General features: G+C 55.3%; 3 protein-coding genes and 1 pseudogene across 5 annotated transcripts; 3 read left to right on the top strand and 1 right to left on the bottom strand.

The window, feature by feature from the left end:
- On the top strand, positions 1-2,597 carry Tmub1 (transmembrane and ubiquitin like domain containing 1). Of its 2 annotated transcripts, none has more exons than XM_021659319.2 (3): positions 1-323; positions 1,138-1,553; positions 1,833-2,597. In XM_021659319.2, the coding sequence occupies exons 2-3, from the start codon at positions 1,168-1,170 to the stop codon at positions 2,182-2,184; spliced, it is 738 nt and encodes a 245-aa protein (XP_021514994.1). In that variant the 5' UTR covers positions 1-323; positions 1,138-1,167; the 3' UTR covers positions 2,185-2,597. The 2 variants fall into 2 exon arrangements, with proteins under 2 accessions (XP_021514994.1, XP_021514995.1); XM_021659320.2 differs by lacking the exon at positions 1-323 and adding an exon at positions 414-826.
- Positions 2,598-2,848: 251 nt separating this feature from the next.
- Fastk (Fas activated serine/threonine kinase) lies at positions 2,849-7,102 on the top strand. 2 transcript variants are annotated; one of them, XM_021659350.2, is made up of 10 exons: positions 2,849-3,029; positions 3,769-4,179; positions 4,633-4,812; positions 4,946-5,085; positions 5,673-5,886; positions 5,984-6,143; positions 6,304-6,395; positions 6,466-6,601; positions 6,680-6,794; positions 6,874-7,102. In XM_021659350.2, exons 1-10 carry the CDS (start codon positions 2,948-2,950, stop codon positions 6,979-6,981), a joined length of 1,638 nt encoding a protein of 545 aa, XP_021515025.1. In that variant the 5' UTR covers positions 2,849-2,947; the 3' UTR covers positions 6,982-7,102. The 2 variants fall into 2 exon arrangements, with proteins under 2 accessions (XP_021515025.1, XP_021515026.1); XM_021659351.2 differs by lacking the exon at positions 2,849-3,029 and adding an exon at positions 3,055-3,233.
- Positions 7,103-7,195: 93 nt separating this feature from the next.
- Positions 7,196-20,024, bottom strand: Slc4a2 (solute carrier family 4 member 2). Its single transcript, XM_021659349.2, is given in 23 exon segments — positions 7,196-7,417; positions 7,498-7,671; positions 7,840-8,009; positions 8,097-8,350; positions 8,712-8,878; positions 9,002-9,091; positions 9,213-9,464; positions 11,750-11,944; positions 12,030-12,178; positions 12,261-12,372; positions 12,374-12,477; positions 12,681-12,906; positions 13,028-13,212; positions 13,337-13,451; positions 13,585-13,750; positions 13,850-13,985; positions 15,134-15,314; positions 16,437-16,579; positions 16,667-16,899; positions 17,985-18,103; positions 18,184-18,428; positions 18,554-18,716; positions 19,871-20,024. Coding segments are annotated over 23 exon segments (3,684 nt in total). The 5' UTR covers positions 19,895-20,024; the 3' UTR covers positions 7,196-7,336.
- On the top strand, positions 9,599-9,698 carry LOC132649801 (U6 spliceosomal RNA; annotated as a pseudogene).
- Positions 20,025-21,122: the final 1,098 nt, after the last annotated feature.

Below are 21,122 nucleotides of genomic sequence, written 5' to 3' on the forward strand. Positions count from 1 at the left end.
GTTGGTGTCTGGAGTGACAGATGCTCCGGCAGCTAGCGGCGGAGGGGCAGGTTCTTGCGGCTGACCAAAGCTCTGTGGACAAGAACCCCCAGGGTCGTCCCCATGGGTCCATCGACGATCTGCGGGTACAGAGAACAGCTGGTCCAGGCCCGCACGTGGGTCCCCAGGGCGGAGGGCGGGAACTAAACAGAGCCGACTACAATTCCCACAATGCTCCCTGGCCTCAGCAGCGGGGAAGGAGAGGGACCTCAGGTGTCGGCGACCTCGGTGCCTTCGGCCCGGAAGTACCCAAGAGGCTGAGATGGAGCTGGTGGAGCTAGGCGGTGAGTCGTTGTGCGTGGCCGCGCCCACCCGGACGCCCCAGGCCACAGCTGGTCCCTGATTGCCCCGCCCCGAGACGGCTGGTGCCCTCCTGCAGCTCTGGGGGGCGGGAAGATGGGAGGAGTGATGGAGCCGTGGGGGTGGGGAGGGCTAAGTCTAGGTTCTCCCTGAGGGATCAAGGGTCTGGAGGCTTTCTAGGTTTGGCGAAACTGCCCCCGGAGGCGCTGAGTGGGGCTGCTGCTGGGTGGGGCTTGCGTGGACTCAAGAGGGTTAGAGCTGTGTGGGCAACTGAGCTCCCCAGGTTCCAGATTGGCCCAGAGCAGTTTGATGTTTGACGTTATCTGGGAAGCTGCCCATATTGGGAGTGGGTTTTGGGTTGATGGTAAAGGGGAGAGCAGGGGGCTATAAGGGACCCTTCTGTAAGAGAAACTTAAACGACAGGGCATCAGCTTTACTGTGCATAGGTGAAGGAATGAACTTTGGGATGAAGTGGACCAAAGAATAGGTAAGCTTTTGGGTAAAGTTTGATAAAGGTTAAATTTAGGAGGGGGTTGCTTAGAAGAGCAAGGCCCTAACTTGGATATAGGGTTTGGGTGAATTGGGGAGCTGAATGACGACCTAGATAGAATTCAGACAGCAATATTAGGACTTGGAATCTGGTGATGGAAATAACAAGAAGGCAAATATGGGACTGCAGGATGCTGGACCAGTCTGTATCCTGGAGTGGGTAAGGAAACAGGATAACTGGGACAGTTGAAGTTTGGAATGACTCCTGGCCAGAAAGCAGCCCTTCACCAATTCTTTGTGCCTCTCTAGCTCGGTAGCACCTCTGGCAACACAGGTGCCATGGCCTTGATTGAAGGGGTAGGTGATGAGGTGACTGTGCTTTTTGCGGTGCTTGCCTGCCTTCTGGTGCTGGCCCTTGCCTGGGTCTCAACACATACCACCGAGAGTACAGACCCTCTGCCACAGCCGTCAGGGACCACAACATCAGGACAGCCCAGTGAAGCCATGGCAGCCATTGACAGCATCAGAGAGGAGGCCCCAGGGGCTGAGAGCCCCAGCCTGAGACACAGAGGTCCATCTGCACAGCCAGAGCCTGACGCAGGGGTCACAGCAACAAGACCTCCGGACACTCCGCAGGAACCCCTACTACTGCGGTTGAAATTTCTCAATGACTCTGAGCAGGTGGCCAGGGCCTGGCCTCAGGATACCATTGGCTCCTTGAAAAGGTAAGCTGGGAAGAGGGTAAGAACAAAATGCTAAAACTGGGGTGGGTGACTATAAAAGGGCCACCAGAGATATCTGAAGCTCTTTCATATTTTCTGTTTGATAAAACTGTCTCCTCATGTTACACACTATACCTGTTAACCTGTTTCAACCTGCCCCCCCCAGAGGCCAGGATCTGGGTGGTCTGTGGAGGGCAGGGGTGAAAGTTGGAATTGGTCCTCTGCGCAAAGGACCAGGACTGCCTGAGGCCTGCTCTCTTACCCAGGTCCCTCTCTCCTCAGGACCCAGTTTCCGGGCCGGGAACAGCAGGTCCGACTCATCTACCAAGGCCAACTGCTAGGAGACGACACCCAGACACTGGGCAGCCTCCACCTCCCCCACAACTGCGTTCTCCACTGCCACGTGTCCACGAGAGTCGGTCCCCCACACCCCCCCTGCCCACCGGGGTCAGAGCCCGGCCCCTCCGGGCTGGAAATCGGCAGCCTCCTGTTGCCCCTGCTGCTGCTGCTGCTGCTCCTGCTCTGGTACTGCCAGATCCAGTACCGGCCCTTCTTTCCCCTGACCGCCACTCTGGGACTGGCCGGCTTCACCCTGCTCCTCAGTCTCCTGGCCTTTGCCATGTATCGCCCGTAGTGCCTCCACGGGCTTTTGACAGTGTAGCCGGCCCCTCTGGACCTCACTCCCCAAGGCGCAAAGGGAGCTGCTGTCTGCCCAGACCCACCTCAACCGCTGCCTGCCTTTTCCCACTACCCTGGAGCCCAGCCTTGCGCCGCAGAGGGCTCCAGGGGTTGGTGGAGGCTTCTCCCTGTGATCTTCATAGCTCTGGGCCATCTCCTGGGGCTGCTGACCCTCAGACTTCGCTGACAGTGGCCTCTTCTGGATCAGGCACTTGCTGTCGCTGCCTTGGCCCGGCGCAGAGTCGGGCCACCCCACTGGGCCCATCTTAGTGTGCTGCCAGAGGTCCCAGATACGTCTAGTTCGGGGAGCTGAGAGGGGCGGAGTTCTTCCTGGAATTTGTGCAGATTAAAGAAACTGTGAAATTTTCAGTCCCAGTGTGTCTGTGTGGGGCTTGAGGGAGGGGAGCCATTGTCTTGGGAGACTGGAACCCGCCCTAGGTTCTGTGTGCGCAAGCTGCCTAGGTAGGCTGGACAGCGGACTAAGGCTGGACAGCGGACCAGGGCTGTTTGCCCCATTCCGCTGGGCTTCAGGATAGGCTCTTTGACTCCGCCCCCTGCGCGAGCGCGCACTTCCCGGAAATAGGGGGCGGAGTCTGAGACGCCTCTGCTCGCAGCGCCTGCCGGGAGCCACGTCTTCCCTGGCCTGGCGCTGGGCTGCGATTGGCGTCTGGGGGTGATCCGGGGGCTGCCGGGAAGATGGCGGACTCGGTGGCCCGCCGATGAGGAGGCCGCGGGGGGAGCCCGGCTCCCGGGCCCCGAAACCAACTGAGAGAGTGACCTACTCGGGGCCCGGGGAGTCATGTAGGGTGGCGCCTGTGGGGCGGGCTTCGGGAGGGGGGGCGGGAGCTGTTGTTAGCAGCGGTGGCCGCGGGCTGCTAGCCTCCTGGGGGCCGGGACATAGCGTGGGTCCCCCCGTCCCGCGGACACCGACCCTGCGCCCTGGCTGGCGGCGCACGCGGGCCCAGCGCGGGCCCTGCGAGGTTGCGCTGTGTTCTCATTTCACTGGTGAGTAGGCTTAGGCAGAGAGGCGAAGACACTTGTCCAAGGTCACGCAGCTGGTAAGTGGGAGCGTCCAGCCTGGGACCCAGCACCGTCCCGCTGCAGAGCCCACGTTCCGCCCACCCCGCCGCCGCCTCCTGCGGGAGGGGGAGGTGGTCGGCAGGGAGCGTCACCGGGACCATCGGGGCCCCAGGCTGGGTGCGACCACTAACCCTGTGAATGACCTCGGGCTTAACCTCTTCGCCGCTCTGGGCCTTGTTTCTCCACCTGTGAAATGAGGTAACACCAGCCCTAGTCGGCGTGCACGGAACATCGAAGGAGATATGCATGTGAAATGTGAATAGAACTGTACTGAGCACACTTAAAGAATTAAGAGTATCTGTTGCTGGGAATGGGGGAAGAGGGGCAGGGTGGGGAGGAATATCAGAGCAGTTACACGGGGTTGTGACTTCAGGCCCTTTTGGAGGGGAAGTGAGTTAAGGACTAGATAGCATATTCCCCCTTGGAGGAAACCTCACCCAGTTTTCTGGGTCACCTTCAGGGTCTCCGTCACCCAACTCCATGCTTCGAATCCTGCTCTCTGCCCAGACCTCCCCTGCTCGGCTGTCTGGTCTGCTGCTCATCCCGCCAGTACAGTCCTGTTATTTGGGACCCAACAAGTCGGGGGACCGGCCTTTTGGAGGAGGCCCTGTACAAGGCCTTCAACGGCTTCTGGAACAGGCACGGAGCCCCGGGGAGCTGCTGCGATGGCTGAGCCAGAACCCCACCAAGGTGCGAGCTCATCACTACCCTGTGGCACTTCGTCGCCTGGGCCAGCTCTTGTTGTCTCAGCCTAGGCCCTCTCCTGTGGAGCAGGCCACACTGCAGGACTTGGGTCAGCTCATCATCCGAAACTGCCCCTCCTTTGATGTTCACACCATCCGTGTGTGTCTACACCTTGCAGTCTTACTTGGTGAGGAGGGTGTCGGAAGGTGTGGGTACTTAGGGAAGAGTAGAGAAGGAGAAGGTTGAAGACTCAAGTCATTGATAACTTTCAGATTCCCATCCAGTAATGGTACCTCTCCAAGCACCCTTGCTGATTGCTCTCTTGTAACCACGGTGGATGTCCAAGTCAAACAGCATCATTCTAACGCTGCAGGGCGCTAGGTTCCTTCTAATACAGTGCTTGTAGGAAACCACACAGCCACATTTGGTTACACTTGGCACAAGATGACTTTTGTTTAAGGCCTTCCCCACGCGGTGTTGATACACCATGTCCACATGCTACCGCATCTCTCCACTGAAATAAGTGGATGTTCCCCCTCAAGAAATGATGAAGAGGAAGTTGGGGACTCATTCATCCCACTCAGCAAGACAGCACACCCAACTCTCTTACCAGGGTGCTCTTTGTCCCTCTCCCTCCCAGGCTTTCCATCCGATAGCCCACTCCTGCGTGCCCTGGAGCAGGAGCGAAGGTCCCGTCTCCCTCCAAAACCACCCTCCCCACATCAGCCTGCCATTTATGGTGGGCAAAGGTTGGAAGCGGCCCTGAGCTGCCCCCGTTTCCTGCGGTACCCTCGTCAGCATCTGATCAGAAGCTTGGCAGGTGCCGAGGGTTAAAAGCAAAAGGGAGGCAAGGGATGAGATGGAGCCACTGGGCTAAACCACCTGGGCTGGAGTGCAATGTAGCCCACAGGCGTTTTCCTTGAAGGCACACGATGACAGGCTGTTCTTCACAGAGGCAAGGCCAGAAGAACTCACTCCCCACGTAATGGTGCATCTGGCTCAGCACCTGGCCCGGCACCGGTTGCGGGAACCCCAGCTTCTGGAAGCCATTGCTCACTTCCTGGTGGTTCAGGAAGACCAGCTAAACAGCAAGGTGGGCTGGCCTCCCGTCCTCCCATGCTTCTCTGAGCTGTCCTCAGTGACTTGGTTAGGCCCAGTTCCCTATCTATCTTGTTTGGCTTCTCCTGGAACAAGCATTCCAGCTAGGCTGTGTTCTCTGCCCCAGGACATCTGTCTCTGCTCACTGTCCGGCTGTCCAACTCCCATCATCAGTAGTTTGTCTAGAGCCCTGAAGCTTTCCAAAGTTGCGTAACAGCCTAATTCCTACAGATCTACAAGCCATACCACCCCCCAACAGTTCCGTCCCTTCTGTGGTGTTGAGCCATGTAGCTCAAGACTGCTTATGCTGCAGAACTTGGGGTGAATGCTGATATCGAGGCCATTCTGCCTTGAAAGCAGGTACTGACTCAGGCTGTGCTTATCAAACATATCAGAGAGCTTGGCATGGTGACATGTGACTTTAATCCTGGCAGAGGCAATAGCAGGTAGATCTCTTGAGTTTGAGGCCAGCCTGGTCTGCAGAGTGAGTTCTCCGTTAGCCTGAGAGACATAGGGAGACCCTGGCTGAGGTGGGAAGAAAAGATGACATTTCCTGCTGGCTGCTGCTGCCTCTCTCTGCAGGTGGTACAGAAGTTGATCCTGCCCTTTGGGAGACTCAACTACTTGCCCCGGGAGCAGCAGTTTATGCCCTGTCTTGAGAGGATCTTGGCTCGGGAAGCAGGGGTGTCACCCTTGGCCACAGTCAACATTTTGATGTCCCTGTGCCAGCTGCAGTGCTTGCCCTTCAGAGCCCTGCAGTTGGTCTTCTCGCCCAGTTTCATCAACCACATCAATGGTATGCAACTAAATGAGTGGTGGGGCCAAAGGCTGGAGGGCAGAGGCATGCCCAGGTGTCAGCGGCCCAGTGTCCCCCAGTCCCTGCTTCCCCACAGGCACCCCTCCTTCTCTGATTGTGCGACGCTACCTCTCTCTACTCGACACGGCTGTGGAGCTTGAACTCCCAGGGTACCAAGGCCTCCGCCTTCCCCAAAGGCAGCGAGTGCCCATCTTCCCACAGCCCCTCATCACTGACCGTGCCCGCTGCAAATACAGGTGGGCCAGAGGAATGGCAGCCACAGGAGCAGAGAGTAGGAAAGCCAGAGCCCATGTTTCCTAACGGAAGAATAGCCTTGAGGCGGTAGAGGGGCTTTACGGGGAGGCAGCGCTCAGCAAATAGAGGGTCCGTCCCTCAACCGCTGTCCTTTCCCCTTAGTCACAAGGACATAGTAGCTGAGGGGCTGCGCCAGCTGCTAGGGGAAGAAAAATACCGGCAGGACCTGACTGTACCTCCAGGCTACTGCACAGGTGAGGTGCGGACGGTGTGGGTGGTCAACAGCCCGAGCTGGAGCAAGGCTAAGGCGTGTCTGTCCTGCAGACTTTCTGCTCTGTGTGGGTAATTCTGGTGCTGTGCTACCTGTGAGGTCGCAGGACCCCTTCCTGCCCTACCCACCTCGGTCCTGCCAAGAGGACCAGGCTAACTTTAACCCCACAACCCAAGACCCTACTCAAAGGTAAGGAAAAGGAAACAGGGTTGGGGAAGCTTGGCCGCTGGTCCAATAGCAACCTGAGCCGAGTCCACCCCTCTCCAGGGTGGTGCTGATGCTGCAAGAACGCTGGCATTTCTGCCGTGATGGCAGGGTGCTGCTGGGCTCTCGGGCACTGAGGGAGCGGCACCTGGGCCTGATGGGCTACCAACTCCTGCCGGTGAGAAGTCCTCTCCCATGCCACCCATGTGTGTTCTTATAGCCAACCCACTGCACTGTAACCTGTCTTTTCTCCACAGCTGCCATTTGAAGAACTGGAATCTCAGAGAGGCCTGCCCCAGCTCAAGAACTACCTGAGGCAAAAGCTTCAGGCCTTAGGCCTCCGCTGGGGACCTGAGGGGGGATGAGGGAGTACATAATGGGGCTCAGGATAAATCCCCTATGGGGAGGAGGGTGGACAATTTGCACTTTGACTCCCTGTTTTTTGTTTATTTTATTTTATTTTCATTAAAATCCCTTTCCTTTCCCCATGGTGAGTCTCATTTCTGGGACAAGGAACAGGGCTGGGCCCCACCCCTTTCCATTCATGACCCCCTACCAACAAAGAAGACTAAGCCTAGGTTGGGGTTGAAGCACTTTACTGCAAGGAGAAGGGGGCTTTAAATTATTCACTTAAATAAAAATGAGGAGGGGCAGGAGAAGGGGAGCCCCAGCCCCCAGCCCCTGCCCGTTAGTCCCTCTGCTATGCCATCTGGACAGCAGCTACACAGGCATGGGCATCTCGTTGTACTCATCCACACCTTCACGCTCATCAAACACTGGCTCCGCCTCATTAGCATCCAGCTGTGAGAGGAATGGAAGGGTTGGCCTTTACAGATTCGTGGGAGAGAGGACTGGAGGGACAGAGGGGCAGGGGTGCTTACACATTTCATTTCTCTCTCGGTGAAGATGCGGGTAAGTACCACCATGCGCAAGGGCACTGTGAGGATGAGGATGAAGGGGAAGGCCAGGGAGGCAGCTGTGGACATGACCGCCCAGAGCAGGGCCAAGCAGAGCAACTGCAAGGCGGTGAACAGGTGCATCCGCATGGTCCGAACCTGGAGGCAAGAGACGCGCTTAGCCTAGACATATATCCCAGCCGGCGGGAGCATGAGCCTCCTTCCTCTCCCCTGGGAGATGAAGTCCCACAGGGATTTCCAGAGCTCCTCTGTATAGGGGGGAGGCAAATGGGCTGGCCAAGGCTGCCATTCAGGGCAAGAACTTACTTTCTTGACGTAGGTAACATCTGGGTGGTGTTTGGGAGGCATGAGTAGCAGGTGAAGCCGCTCATAGAATTGGATCCCATTAAGGGAAGTAACTCCCATGTATAAGAAAATGCCAAAGAGCACAGCCAGAGGGATCTGCCGCAGTAGGTCCCCAATAACCATGGAGAGGCCTGGGGAAGGGGAAGAAACAGTTGGTTCCCTCCAGTGAACCTGAAGGACGTACAAGGAAGGTGAGATTCAGAGTAAGGGCAACATACCCACAAGCAGGGCCACCAGCAGCCCCGTCACCCGCTGTTCCTTGACCTCCTGAATCTTGGGTTTGTCCCCAGGTGCCACAGCCTTGCTCATGACAGTGAGTGCGTTGGCATGAGTGACAGAGCGGACGGTGGCAGCAGCCAACCAAGGCAGGCCAAAGAGGGCACAGATGCCACCCATGGCTACAATGAGCAGCAGGTCCAAGTGGAAGCCAGAGCCCTTCTGCAACATGCGTTCTTTCTTGGAGATGATCAACCTGGGAAGGGAGTTGGTACTGTGAAGCCCAGGCTACCACAGCATGGGAGATCATATTCCAGCATGGCTCGGCTGGTTCTGGTGGTCTCTGTCCATTTGGACTGGCCCTCCACCATAGAACGGAACGTCTCCTTAAGCCTGTATCTTGTAGAATTCCTCCTAGCAAGCCCTGCTAGGCTAGCCTGTAATGCCTATGCCCTGTCACACCCCAGCTAACATCAGTGACATTTCTGTTGCCTACAAAAAAAGCCAATTAGCCTAGCATTCAGGGTCCCCTGAGGTCCTTGCCCAATGGCGATAGATCCCATAGTGTATCCTTGAGTCTGGCTGAGGACCCTGGTCCCTTAGCAAGGATGGCTCACGTGGTGATCTGTGTCTCCATGAAGATGAGGATGAAGACCAGGACAGCAGGCAGCAGACTGGCCACCATCATCCACACAGGGAAAGGCGTCTTTTCTCCGAGGGGGTTGATGACCCAGCCCCGCTTGTTTGGGGCTGTCACTGAGAATCCACTAGGCACACTCAGCTTCTGCAAGGCAGAGACAGTGTGCCGTTACTCAGAGGATACTCAGTGGAACGCCAGAAGCCAGGGTGGTGGATGGAAACAACCCAGGGCCAGCAGCATCTGTCTGTCACTTGTGCAATGCCTTACCTGGGTGTAAGTGTCCTCAATACTGTAATCCACAAGCACCATGATGAGGATCGCGATGGGCACCCCAAAGTCCCCAATTACCCGCCGGATCTAGGAGGGTAAGCAACATGCTCAGAGGCCTCCTATTCCATGTAAGTCCCCCTTACTTCCAAGTCATCCCGTTCCTGTCCTCAGTCTCATTTCAGCTCCTCCAGTCTCCAAGCCCACATACCCGGCCAGGGAAGAACCGGCTGTTCTTGAATTTGCGCAGGAAGAAGGCAATGAAGAAGGTGCCGGCCATCAGCACCAGCGACAGCAAGGCTGTGTTGGGCTGGCCCCGGGGCCTCTCTTGCCCAGACTGGCTGGCTGTGCTGCGGTTGTCTGGCACCAGCGTGGTTACTGCCCAGGTCATGTTGTCACTGCTGCTGTCTGCCTCTGTGTTGTTGGAGACTGAGCAGCCATGGAGGGGGTGCTCCTGGAAGATCTGGGGAGGAGCCACAAAGGAACATGGGCTCAACGGGGGCTAAGCGGCTGCATGTTGGCGGGCTGGAGTGGGAGTTTGGCAAACACCAGCCTGCCTTCTAGAAGCTTGTCTTGCCAGGTTAAGAAAATGACTTAGTGCTTGCTTCAGCAGCACATATACTAAAATAGGACACAGAGAAGATCAGAATGGCCCTGTGCAAGGATGATGTGCAACACTGCAGTGTTCCATGTTTAAAAAAACTTAACCCAGTCTATTTTAGCACTAAATCATTCATTCAGTACTTTAAAAAAGGGTTACAGTCACAAATCCATATGCATAGGGTTGGACCACAGATATAAAGTGTGAAATGTATGTGTAGAACTACTTTCACTTAACTTAGTTCATTGGTTTTTGCACTACTTTTTTCTTTAACTTTAGTGTGTGAATGTACACATGCAGGTATACACGTATGTATTATATATGTAGATACAGGCTAAGGCACATGCATGTGCCACACATGGCACCCATGTGGAGGTCAGAATGACCTTTGGGAGTCAGTTCTATTCTACCATTAGGTGGGACCCAAGGATCAAACTCGAGTCATCAGGCTGGGCAGCAGGTAACTTCGCCCACTGGGTCATCTTGCTGACCCTCTATCAGTATTTCTCTTTTCCTTTTTGAGACAGGGTCTTCCTATGTAGACCAGTCTAGCCTAGAATTCTCTATGTAGACCAGGCTAGCCTCAAACAGAGACCCACCAGCATCTGCGTTTGCCTCCTCCACTGGAGTGCTGGGATCAAAGGTGTGCCATTGCACCCAGCCCCACTACTTCTTTTTGATTGATTGATTGATTGATTGATTGACTGATACAGCACTCTGCCTGCACATGTACCTTCACACCAGAAGAGGGCACCAGATCTCACTATAGATGGTTGTTGGGAATTGAACTCAGGACCTTTAGGAAGAACACCCAGTATTCTTAACCTCTGAGCCATCTCTTGAGGCCCCCAGTATTTCTTAATAGACCTCAGTGCAAGTTTTGTCAGTTACCTTTGTGAGTCCCCCCAAAAAATGAAATTACATTTCTTTAAACTTATTTTGCTAGTAGGGCATTTTGACTCTAGTTTTTTAATTTTTAAACTTCTAATTTTTCTTTTTTTTTTTCATGGAGCTAAGGACCAAACCACAGGGCTTTGCATTTGCTAGCAAGCACTTTACCACTGAGTTAAAACCCTAGCCCTATTATGGCATTCTGAGAAGATGCTCAGTAACTAGCTTTTTCACTGGCCAAATGTTGCATGGACCCTGTATGCATGGCATCTATAGATGCCAATGTTTCTCTTCACGTAACTGCCTGTCCAGAATTCCAGATTTTTTAAAAAGGCAAATATTTTCATAGTCACTTGCACGTAGAAATCTAAAAAATATTCAGAGATTTTGAAAACCAACTGTTCGGCCTCATGTTGAGCAAGCATGACGTATAGTAAAGATTTCGAGACTGAAAATGAAGCAAAAGCAAGAGCAGAAACCAGAGAGTTTGGTGTAAGCATAGGCTACATGGAATAGAGAGGAGGCAGGAAGTTCTCTGGGAGTGAGAGAGACCCAGAGCCAAGGGTAGGCTCCAAACACTGAGGAAAGGGGAGAAGGCCATGAGCACGGAGAATCAGTCTTAGTAACTCCTAAGACTCGTGCGTTGGATATTCAGACTGGGACTATGTGTGTCACCTCTGGGCCTTCATCTTTACATTCCTAGATTCTAATGAAAGCGCATGTTATCCTTGCTATTAAAAGTATGTGAATTTTTGAAAGATTGATCTGATGCTGGGTAAGGATGACAAGGAGGCCATGGAAAGGATGGGGGTGGAGTGGGAGAGCAGGAAGACTGAAACTGTACCTCATCTCTGCCAACGGCCTTCCAGCTTTACCCAGCTCCTCTAACCCTCTCTTGATTCCATGTTACTCTGTGCTCATGAACAGTCTCCCAGGGGATGCCAGAATTAGCCTAGCCTGTAGTCCAGGAGAAGAACCATAACACAAGACAGAAGAATACAATAAAATGAAGAAAGCAAGGAAGACTGGAAGCCAGCAAAATGGCTCAGTGGGTAATGGTGCTTGTTGTTAAGCCTGACAATCTAAACTCCATGAAAAAGTGAAAGAAGTGAACCAACTCCCTTAGGTTGTTGTCTGACCTCCACGTGGCACAACTACATGCGTGCACACACATAATAGAACTGAATTAAAACTTTTTTTTCCTTTTCCTAAGGACAAGACAGGACCCCGCAGACTCTTACCCCACACATGCCTACCTTGATCAGCTTGTAGAAGGTCTCATAGATGAAGATGAGGGAGATGAGGAAGGCAAAGATCTCCTGGGTGAATCGGGAGACAAAGCGGACCAGGAAACTCCCCTCCAGGGCCACCATGAGCAGGGCCAGGAGCACCAGCCAGAAGCCAATCCAGACTCGGCCCACCAAGTATTCCAGCTCATTGTTGCTGCAGAACTGAGCAGGAAAGGTAGGGACCCCTCAGGGGTGACAGGACACGCGTCCAGGAGGCGCAGTCAAATAGGACGGAGAAAGGTCTTACCGAGAAGAAGGCCTCTTCAAAGACCAGCAGAGGCCCAGAGAAGCCAATCACTAGCAGCGGCTGAGCTCCCAGCAGGCAGAAGATCACACCCTGCAGTGCTGTGGACATGATCAGCTCTGACACCCCGATCAGGTCCTGTGTCTTCTCTCCTGCAGGGGAAGAGAAACAAGATCGGCACCTGGCAGCCAGGACCTGTGCACGGCTGCCACCCCCGCCAAAACCTCTCCTTACCCAGTAGCCCCCCAAAAGTGATGGCAGGAGACAGGGCGGCGAAGTAGATGAAGATAACAGCAGCCAGGCACTGGGGGTCAAGTGCATCGCGGAAGTCACTCAGGTAGTGGGGGGTAGCGGCGCCGCACATCACGGATCAGCCCCCCAAAGGGCCGGCCCGTCCTCCGGAGGGGATCATCTTCAGCTGCACCTGCCACCTCTACCATCTGCAGGAGCGCTGCAACCCAGGCCTCCGTCAGGGCGCCTGTGGCACCCTCCCTCCCACCCCCATCAGATCCTCCTCCAGGAACACAGACCATACTAGCTACAGACAGAAGCAATGTAGCTGGCCGCCTCTGGCAGGTGCCTACAGGCCCGGCTACTGCCCATGGGCGCCCTCCTTGAGGTGGCATCACCTGGCCCAGGCCTACATGGGCGTACCCTTATCTTGGGCCGACTTGGGCTCTAGCCCAGCCCCAGGGGGCAGCAGGCGGCCCTGCTCCTCTCGCTTCTTTAGCATCTGGCGTTGGAAATGGGCGACGGAACGCAGCAGTTCCTCGCCCTGCACCTCCGAAGGTGGTAGCACAACACTGCAGTCCAGGAAAGCATTGATAGCAGTCAACAAGTCGTCCCGCTCATCCGCCAGGTAGGCTGCCTCGTGGAATTGCTGTCCAAGCAGAGAGGAGTCAGGGTGTAGACTAGGAGGGGGCCAGAGGCTGAGAACTGGGGCTGTACAGGGTTAGTGGCTGGGGCGGGATCACATGGGGTCAGGTGGAGAGGAAGCTGACCTTGTCAGACATGAGAGTGGAGATGGATCGGCCAATCTCATGGTAGTCCATGTTGGCACTGCTGGGACCCAGCAGCAGGAAGAGGAAACGCACAGGTACGGGCACCTCCAGCACTGCATCCAGCTCCACAGCTTCCCGCAGACGCACGAAGGCCATGGTGGGGCGGGAGAGGAACTCCACACAGCCTAGGGGTGTGCAGCCACCATGGGCAAGAGCAGATGGCAGGATCCCCCTTTCCCCGCCAGATCCCAAGTTCTGGATGGCCCAAAAGCCCAGCCTCTACTATCCCCTAGCTTTTCCTCAACATACCCACAAGGACCACTGTAGCCTCAGCATTCTCGGGGATCTTCTCCAGCAGCTTCAGCTCATGCTTGGACTTGGAGCGGGTGATACCTGCAGGGGGGGCTGAGGGGGGTAGCTCACGCTGGGGGTTGGGATGGGAGGGACAGGACAACACTCAGTCCAGGCAGCGCGTCCCATGCTGCCCAGCTACATTTCCACACTGGGTTTGCTCATATCTTACTGCCTGACCCTAAGCAGGGTCCAGTCCCCCTCACCTCTCTATCCACCTCCAGTCGAGTCTCAGGAACCCCACCAATGAGAGGCTCAGTGACATGAGGATCACTCTCGGTTCCCTGGGCATGGTGATGGCCCAGCAGAGAGCCGAGAGAGCCCGCTGAGATGTTTCGGGGAAAGGAGAACTCTTTCTCGTCGCTTGGGTGGCTAGGGAACAGAGAAAAAGTAAAGGTCAGGAGAGGCAACAGTGGGGCTAGGGCCAGGTAGGCAGGAGGTGGCTTAGTCCTCCTGCCCTGAGGGCCATACCTGTGCTTCAGCAGAAGGGCCCGTAGCACATTGGCTCTATCCTCTGCCTTGATTTGGTCAGAGATGACCATCTGCTCTACCACCTGGTGGGCCACGCCAGGCAGGGTCTGCTGATCAAGGTCCAAGAGCACAGCTCCTGCAATAAGGTGGCAGGGAGAGGCTGTCACCCCAGGACTAGTAACAACAGTGGGGAGCCGGTGGGAGGGAGAGTGGGGACAGGCTGAACAGCCAGGAAGCATAGGTCAGGGGCCTGGATTTGCGGGCCAGCTCTGCTCCTGACCCCTCTACCAATTCGTCTTTCTGATCTCTTTGTCCCCATCCTTCTCCCCTCCCAGGAATACTGTATGAGGCTGGCTGAAAGATTTAGTTATCTGATGCCCTATCCAAGGAGCACCCAGCTTAGGTTACCTAGGACACCACTCTAGCTAAGCCCTCTTTAGGTTAGAAAGTTATTCCTGTTGTGAAACCACAATGCTGCCTCCCCATGATGTTCCTGGGGTCCTAGATCTCCCTCACGTTCTAGCTGGCCTGTGGCCTTGTCCACATGGCAAGCCTGGGGTCAACTGAAAGTCCCCTTCACTTCTGAAAGGCCAGTGGGTGCTTGCCGGTAGCTCAGACCTGTAGAAATGAAACTCTGAGCTTTCAAAAGCTACCAGACACTTATCTGGCAAGGTCAACTTTCTAGAACAAAGAACTAAGGAATAAACAGACTCAAATGCTCCTGAGCAGCCAAAACAGCCTAAGAGATAAAGCTCTCCCTCTGGCGTTTTACCCAAAGCCCAGAAACCTCACTTGCAGCCTATCTGCTTTTAGTTTGGAAACAATTCCAACAGCCGAGTTCTCAGTCCTTCGCTGCTTAGAAACGGCCTTTCAAAGAACAACTGGGAGTGATTACTCAACAGGAAGGAGGAAGCAAGTCCACTGGAGTCCTGTGCCTGTGGTTATTTGGTGAAGTTTAGACAGCCCTATAGGTTAGGTAATACTCCCCATCCTCTGAGAAGTTAAGGAGGCTGGGTGTGGTAGTACATGCCAGTAATTCCAGCACTCAGGAGGTAGAGGCAGAAGGACGAGTTCAAAGCAAGTATCTGCTACACAGTAAGTTCAAGGCTGGCCTGGGCCACTTGAGACATAGCTCTAAAACAAAACATGCTAACAAGGCACGTCAGGAATTTCAGTCCTTTTCCATCAAAAGTTTACCTTTCAGGTCATTTGAGCACCTAAAAGTAAGGTTCGGTTATGAAGCTAGAAGCAAAGGGTTCTTGTAGCAGGAAAATGGAGGTGTACCATGGGCCAGTGTCCTGCGGAGCTCCAGGAGGCTGCGGAAGGACAGTGAGGCCACGTGAGGCTTCCCCCAGCGCTCAGTCTCCTCCTCCACATCCTCCTCAAACTTTATCCAGCGGGCTGTCTCCCGCCACTGAGGCTCCTGGTTTTTGTCCAACAGCAACTCATTCAGCTCCACAAACACCTTGGGGGTGAGATGAGAAAATGCTTCAGGGAATGGTATCAGAGGATGCTGGGATCCACCTCAGGAGCAGCAGCATCAGACAGGGCTGGGGACCCTGGCCATGGTGGATGGTGTACAGGGGCGTGTGGCTGGTTAATCGAACATGGGTTTCCCTCATCCGTAAAATGTCAATGATGCCCGCCTCCACAGCAGTTAGATTCAGGCAAGTCTGTGAACAGGACTCATAGAGCCAAGTGGAGTCACCAGGTAAGGAAGCCCTGGGCCTCTGGAGACCAACACAGCACTGACAAAACTGACAGTAACGGAGTGGTGGGTTATTTCTGTAGTCCCAGCCCTTCGGATGCCGAGGCAGAGAAACTGCCTTGAATGTGTGGGCCAGCCTGGGCTCCATAGTGAATTCTAAGACAGTCTAGACTACAAAGTGACACCCCCCCCCCATCTCCCTTCGCCTCCTCCCCTGAAAAGCTGCAAATGAAAATGACAGGGCACGGCCACCTCTACAGGTCACTGCCAGGGCGGTGGCAGGAAAGGACTGGCCTAGTGAGGGTGGAAACAGTCTCCAGCTGGGCAGTGGCCACCTGGGTGCCGTGGATACAGAATGCTTCTGGACTGGACACTTGACAAAGGTTCAATTTACTAGAGTGCCATTATACCTCAATAAAAACATTTAAAAAACACACAGACACACACACTGTGTCAAAGTTCAGAGCCCTGCAGTCCAAGATGGGCAGTGTCCCTAAATAACTCGGTAACCTTGGCCAAGGAACAGGGCTGGTTTATGGCTGACACCACCTGAGCGATCACCTTCACCAGCTGTTGGAAGGGTCAGCTGAGCAGGCAGGCTGGGCTTTGAAAATGAAGTACTACATAGACGTAGCCTGAGGGTTCTTTTCTATTTCCTCCTGCAGACCACTGACGGCAGCCTACCAGCAGATGGCCATAGCACACACCTCACTGAGGGCCCAGCCGTGAAGCACAGTGCCATCGGTGAGAGCACACTGCCCTAAGGATGCTGTGGGCAACCTTCCCTACTACAGGGGCGGCTCTGGGGCTCCACGGCACTACTGGTCTGCCTGGTGGAAAGGCGGGGAGGGGAACAGAATATGAAGTAGAGAGGTGTACCTCATGGGGCTTATGGGGGGCCCGCGGTCTTGCCCGAGGTGTGGGGCCAGGCTCTCGACCTTCCCGGGCAGCCTGTGTAGACCCTTTGGCATTCTTCCTCACCAAGTGTCGCCGTACCCCAGGAACATCCTCAAACCGGTGGCCTGGGGCAAGTAGAGGGCCAGGATCAGTTTCCTCCTTTCCTTACCCTGTGTCCCACCAACAATGAGACTGCTGTAGACACCACTCACTTTTCATGAGGTCAAGGTCAGCTGTGGCCAGGGTCTGGGCCTCACTCTCGTCAGTAGGGACCCTGGGCAATAGTGCCTGCTCCACCCCTGTCATACTGCCAATTCGTCTTCTCTCCTGAAGGTTGTAGCTTCGATGTCCAAGCTGGGCTTTGGGCAAAGGACGCCCTGCAGCACCTCCGTCGTCACCTCCAGCTGTGCCAGTGGTCACTGCTACCATCTCCTCCACCGGAGTCCTGCAGACAGAAGAGCCATGAGCCCAAACAGCCAGCCTTCCTAAGTAGAAAACCACATGTACCTCAGCCCTCCTGGCTTCCACTATTCGAAGGTGAACATGTGGTAAGACAGGATTCTGACAGCCAACAGCCAGCGTCTGAAGTTCAGCTTGAGCCTTTCACAGCTATGCAGTCCCAGCAGTACCTGCAAGGCTCCTCTGGACAGAAACCTTCCTCTGAGCATGAGCAAAGGCCAACATTCCTCAGTGTTTCAGAAGGCGAGGTTTTGGGAAAGTGACATTCAGAACCTAGCATTTATCAGCATTAGCTCATTCTCTTGCTCCTCTAACCTGGAAATGGGCTTTGACACTGCAGCAGACGCCTATGCTTCTTGAAGGACTGAGCCTTGCCCCTCAGAGGCACTGCCCCTTCTCACACCCTCTGCCAATACTAGGATACACTCAGCCCCATGACCTTGCTGGGCTTTTCCTTTTCTTCCTAAGTGCCAGGCTTTCCTGAGGCCCCTGCCTGCTCCCCTGCCAGCCTGACGCCCGGTGAGCCTATGCACTCACTCTCTAGAGGAGCACCGTGCCCTTTACTTCCGATAGCACATCACACTGCCTGGTACCCAGAAAACAACAGGTCTGCGATAGCCGTAACCTTGAGATTTCATTCAAAGTCATTTCCTTCTGGAATCCTCTGGCTAGTGCCCCCAAACTCCTACCAACTACTGGTTCTGACTCTGCCTGAGCCAGATCACCAGATGAAGCGATGTTCTGCTACCCCTTCACGTGCTTTCCACCTGGGTGCACTGGCAGCTCCCAGAAACAAGATGAGGATTCAGCAGGTACTTCATCATTGGAGAAGTGCCCAAGCCAGTGCCGAGGATGGGGACAGCTTAGATTGCTAAACTGCCCTGTAATCCTGATCAAGGCCAGCGCGCCCCATCCGTCACATCATCACCTCCCCAAGGAGCTGGTGAGAGGCAGGCCTGGGACCTGAACCCTAGCCTGCTTAGCTCAGGACTTCTGCTTTCTTTCACACCGCCTTCCTGCTCTAGTAAGGGGAGTGTCTACTTGGGGCAGTGCTGAGTACAGTGTACTTACCCTGTCTGTGCCCCTTTGGAGGCCCGGGTTGCTGCCTCCTGGTAGGGAATCTGTGTAGGGGGAGATGGGCTCGTTCTCTCTGTCTTCCGCTCTGTACCTTCATCCTCCTGGAGGAAGAACTGCAACAGGAACCCACACAGGAGGGTAAGGCAATGCCAGGACCCTGCAGGCAGCTCCCAGGGGCCTAGGCACCACTTACTTGCACTGAAGAGGGTGAAGAGGCAGGGGACGGCTGCTGTGGGGGAGCCCTGGACCCTTCAGCCTCACTGGCTTCATCCTCATCTTCCTCCCCTTCCTCAATGGTGGGGGTCTCCCCGGTGGGAGAGGCTCCGGGGCGCCTCCGAGGTTTCCGTCCTGGGCCCTGGAGAGTCTTGCGGCGGCGGGCATCAGGAGGCAGGTGGGTGGACAGTGGGTGGTGGATATGATGGGAGGACTGACGGTGGTCTGCAGGGAGGAGGGGCTTGACTGCATCCTCTTTCCCACTCTGGCCTCTCCCGCTATTACTCAGTCCATTCCCTGTTGGACAGTCTAACCTGAGCCCTTAGCCTCCCTTCCCGTCCGCCCCTCACATTCAAAGTCTTCCTCCCCATAGCTGCGGCCTGGCTCTTCTCCTCCTCGGGATCCAGCCTCCTGGAGGATCTCCTCAAAGCGCTCTACACCTAGGGTACGAAGTTCATCTTCCTCTTGCTCGGGGAACCCAGGTGTTCCAGGGCCCAGGCTCTCTGGCTCTGGCTGTGAGAAGTTAGAGCGGAGAGAACATACAAGACTCACGGGGAATTATAACCGAAGGCCCTAACCTGCCCAGGACAAGAGATCCAGTGACCCCACAACCTATCACCTCCAACGCACAACCTGAACCCCCAGGTACAGCAACCTATACATTCAAATGCAGGGACCTAATCCCACATTCTCAGCAACTCCCATCTCCAATGCCGGGGACCTAGCTCCCCAACAACTTAACCCCCTGTCTATACAGTCAGGCCCAATCAACCCAGGGCAGGCCCACACTAGAAGATGCCACAGAATTCCTGGTCTAGCCCGTCTGCAAGCAGGCAGAATGTGAACTTCCCTGTTACTGTGGCAGAAGAAATTCCTTTGGCTAGAGGACAACTGCTGAGTACAATTGCTTAAAAGTAACTTCTGAAAACATCTAAGCTAACTGCCCCCAGAGTAATTCTGAGTCAAATCTATCCCTGCCTGGACAGGAATACATGTTCTTGCTTGGCCAGAAACCCCCATCCCCTTCACAGCAGCACACACACCCACCCAGGCAGGCCGGCGCTACCCTCCCCTCACAGCAAGTCAGCCAGCCCCGCCCCTCACCCCACCCCCACTCCCCCCCACCTGAGTCATCCTGCAGCAGCTGACAGCACCAGCCGGGCCAGTGCAGGCCAAAACTGCAGGAAAACTCAGCCTGGCTAAAAGACCAGCAGCATTGGTCCAGCCCCCTACCCACCCCACCCCCAGCAGGTCTCAGCTCCGGGCGCCACCACCAAATATTTGCTCAAGAGCTTCAGGACCTGAAGGGCGTCAGGACCTCCAAAAGCCAGGGTATGCCACCCCTTCCATGGCAGTGCCAGCTGCTACAGCAAGGAAGAGCCAGGGAGGAGGATCAATCTTGGGGAGACATGCAGGGGTAGAGGTGGGGGACACAGAAAAAAAAAATCTAGGGCAGGCAGGGAAGGGACAAGAGAAGGGAGAGGCTGCCCAGCCCATCTAGCTGCAGCTCAAGCAGACTATCCTATCCCAAGCACTTGTCCCATTTCCACCAGAAGCGGGGGCCGGAGGAAGCTGGTGTGGTTCCAGTGAGGAAGCAGCTGGGGAGCTAGCAAGGCATCGGCTCCTGAGGAGCTTCTGGGGAGGGGGGACGGGTCATCTCCCCGAACCTGAGGCCGCAGGAGGAAGTCCATGGCGGCAGGGGTGAACCTCGAAGAAGGGGGAGGGCACCGGCCAGTGTCCCTTCCCAGTCACGTGCCCCGATGGGCCACAGTGACCAATATAATGCGGCTGATTGTGCCACCAAAGTTAATCATTAGACTTCTTAGGAAAATCAGAAGAGGGCCATGTGGGATAGTGGCCACACTGGGAAGAGGGGAGGGCGGGCCTGGCTGGCACGTGGGCTAGGGGCGGGGCCAGTCACTGCCGGCAAGCTCTAACTAGAGCCTTGGTCTGTAGACCTTCTTGCCTATGCAGTAAAGACCCAATCAGAGAGGGTAACAGGATTTAAGGACCCAGGGCTCTTAAACTCCTGTCCAACTACAGCTAAACTGGCCTTAACTCCTCAAATAAGTGGAGGTCACCTGTCCCTCCTCTTCCCCATTTCAGCATCCTCACACACTACTCAGCAAAGTCTGGGTGCTGATGGCGGTGCCTCTCAATCCAACACAGCCTCTTCTTTGTAGTTTCTGCACCCCACCCCTTCCCCACTGGAGCCTGAGCCAGAGCACCTCAATCTCTGGGCTAGCTCACCTGCAGGCAATGCTTACCGTGTGCAAAGAATCTCCGCCCGAGGCGGGGCGCCTGGGGGCGCTGCTCATGGCCAAATCTTAGCCCTTTTCGCTGTCGCTTCGGCTTTCAGGGCAACAAGGCGGAGGCATAACCTGAGTGGGGAAAAGGGCCAGTCACCATCAGTGAAGAGTAGGCCAGGCCCCAGCCCAGATCAAGGAAAGAAAGGGGCCTCAGTTGTCTGCCACTCCAGTGTCTCTAACTGTACAAGAGCCTTCTAAACTATGGAGGGCCTCATAGTGGCCCTCAGAGGTGGCAAGAACAAAGAAGAGAGCATGTATAGGAAGAGAAGACTAAAGAGCTGGCCTGCAGCAAGGGGGCTGGCACAAAGACAGCTGAGAACAGAGGCAGAAAGGGAAGAGGCAACAAAAAAAGCAAGGCAGGAAGGAGTCAAGGCCCAGTCCTGGAAAGAAAGCAGAAGAGATGAGGGAGGGAATGATAAAGAACAGAAGGATCCGGAGTGAAGGGCCAGACAGGAACAGGAACCAGGAGCCTCTGGAGGTAGCCTGAGACCAGAAAGGGGTGTGGTGGGGAGTGAGACACCCCGCAGAGTAAGAGGGGTGTGGAGGCCAGGGCGGCTGGCTTCCCAAACAGAAAGGAGAAGGACCAGAAAGAACTTTGGAGAGAACCCAA

Source organism: Meriones unguiculatus, chromosome 21, assembly GCF_030254825.1.
Source record: "Meriones unguiculatus strain TT.TT164.6M chromosome 21, Bangor_MerUng_6.1, whole genome shotgun sequence".
Classification (NCBI taxonomy): domain Eukaryota; kingdom Metazoa; phylum Chordata; class Mammalia; order Rodentia; family Muridae; genus Meriones; species Meriones unguiculatus.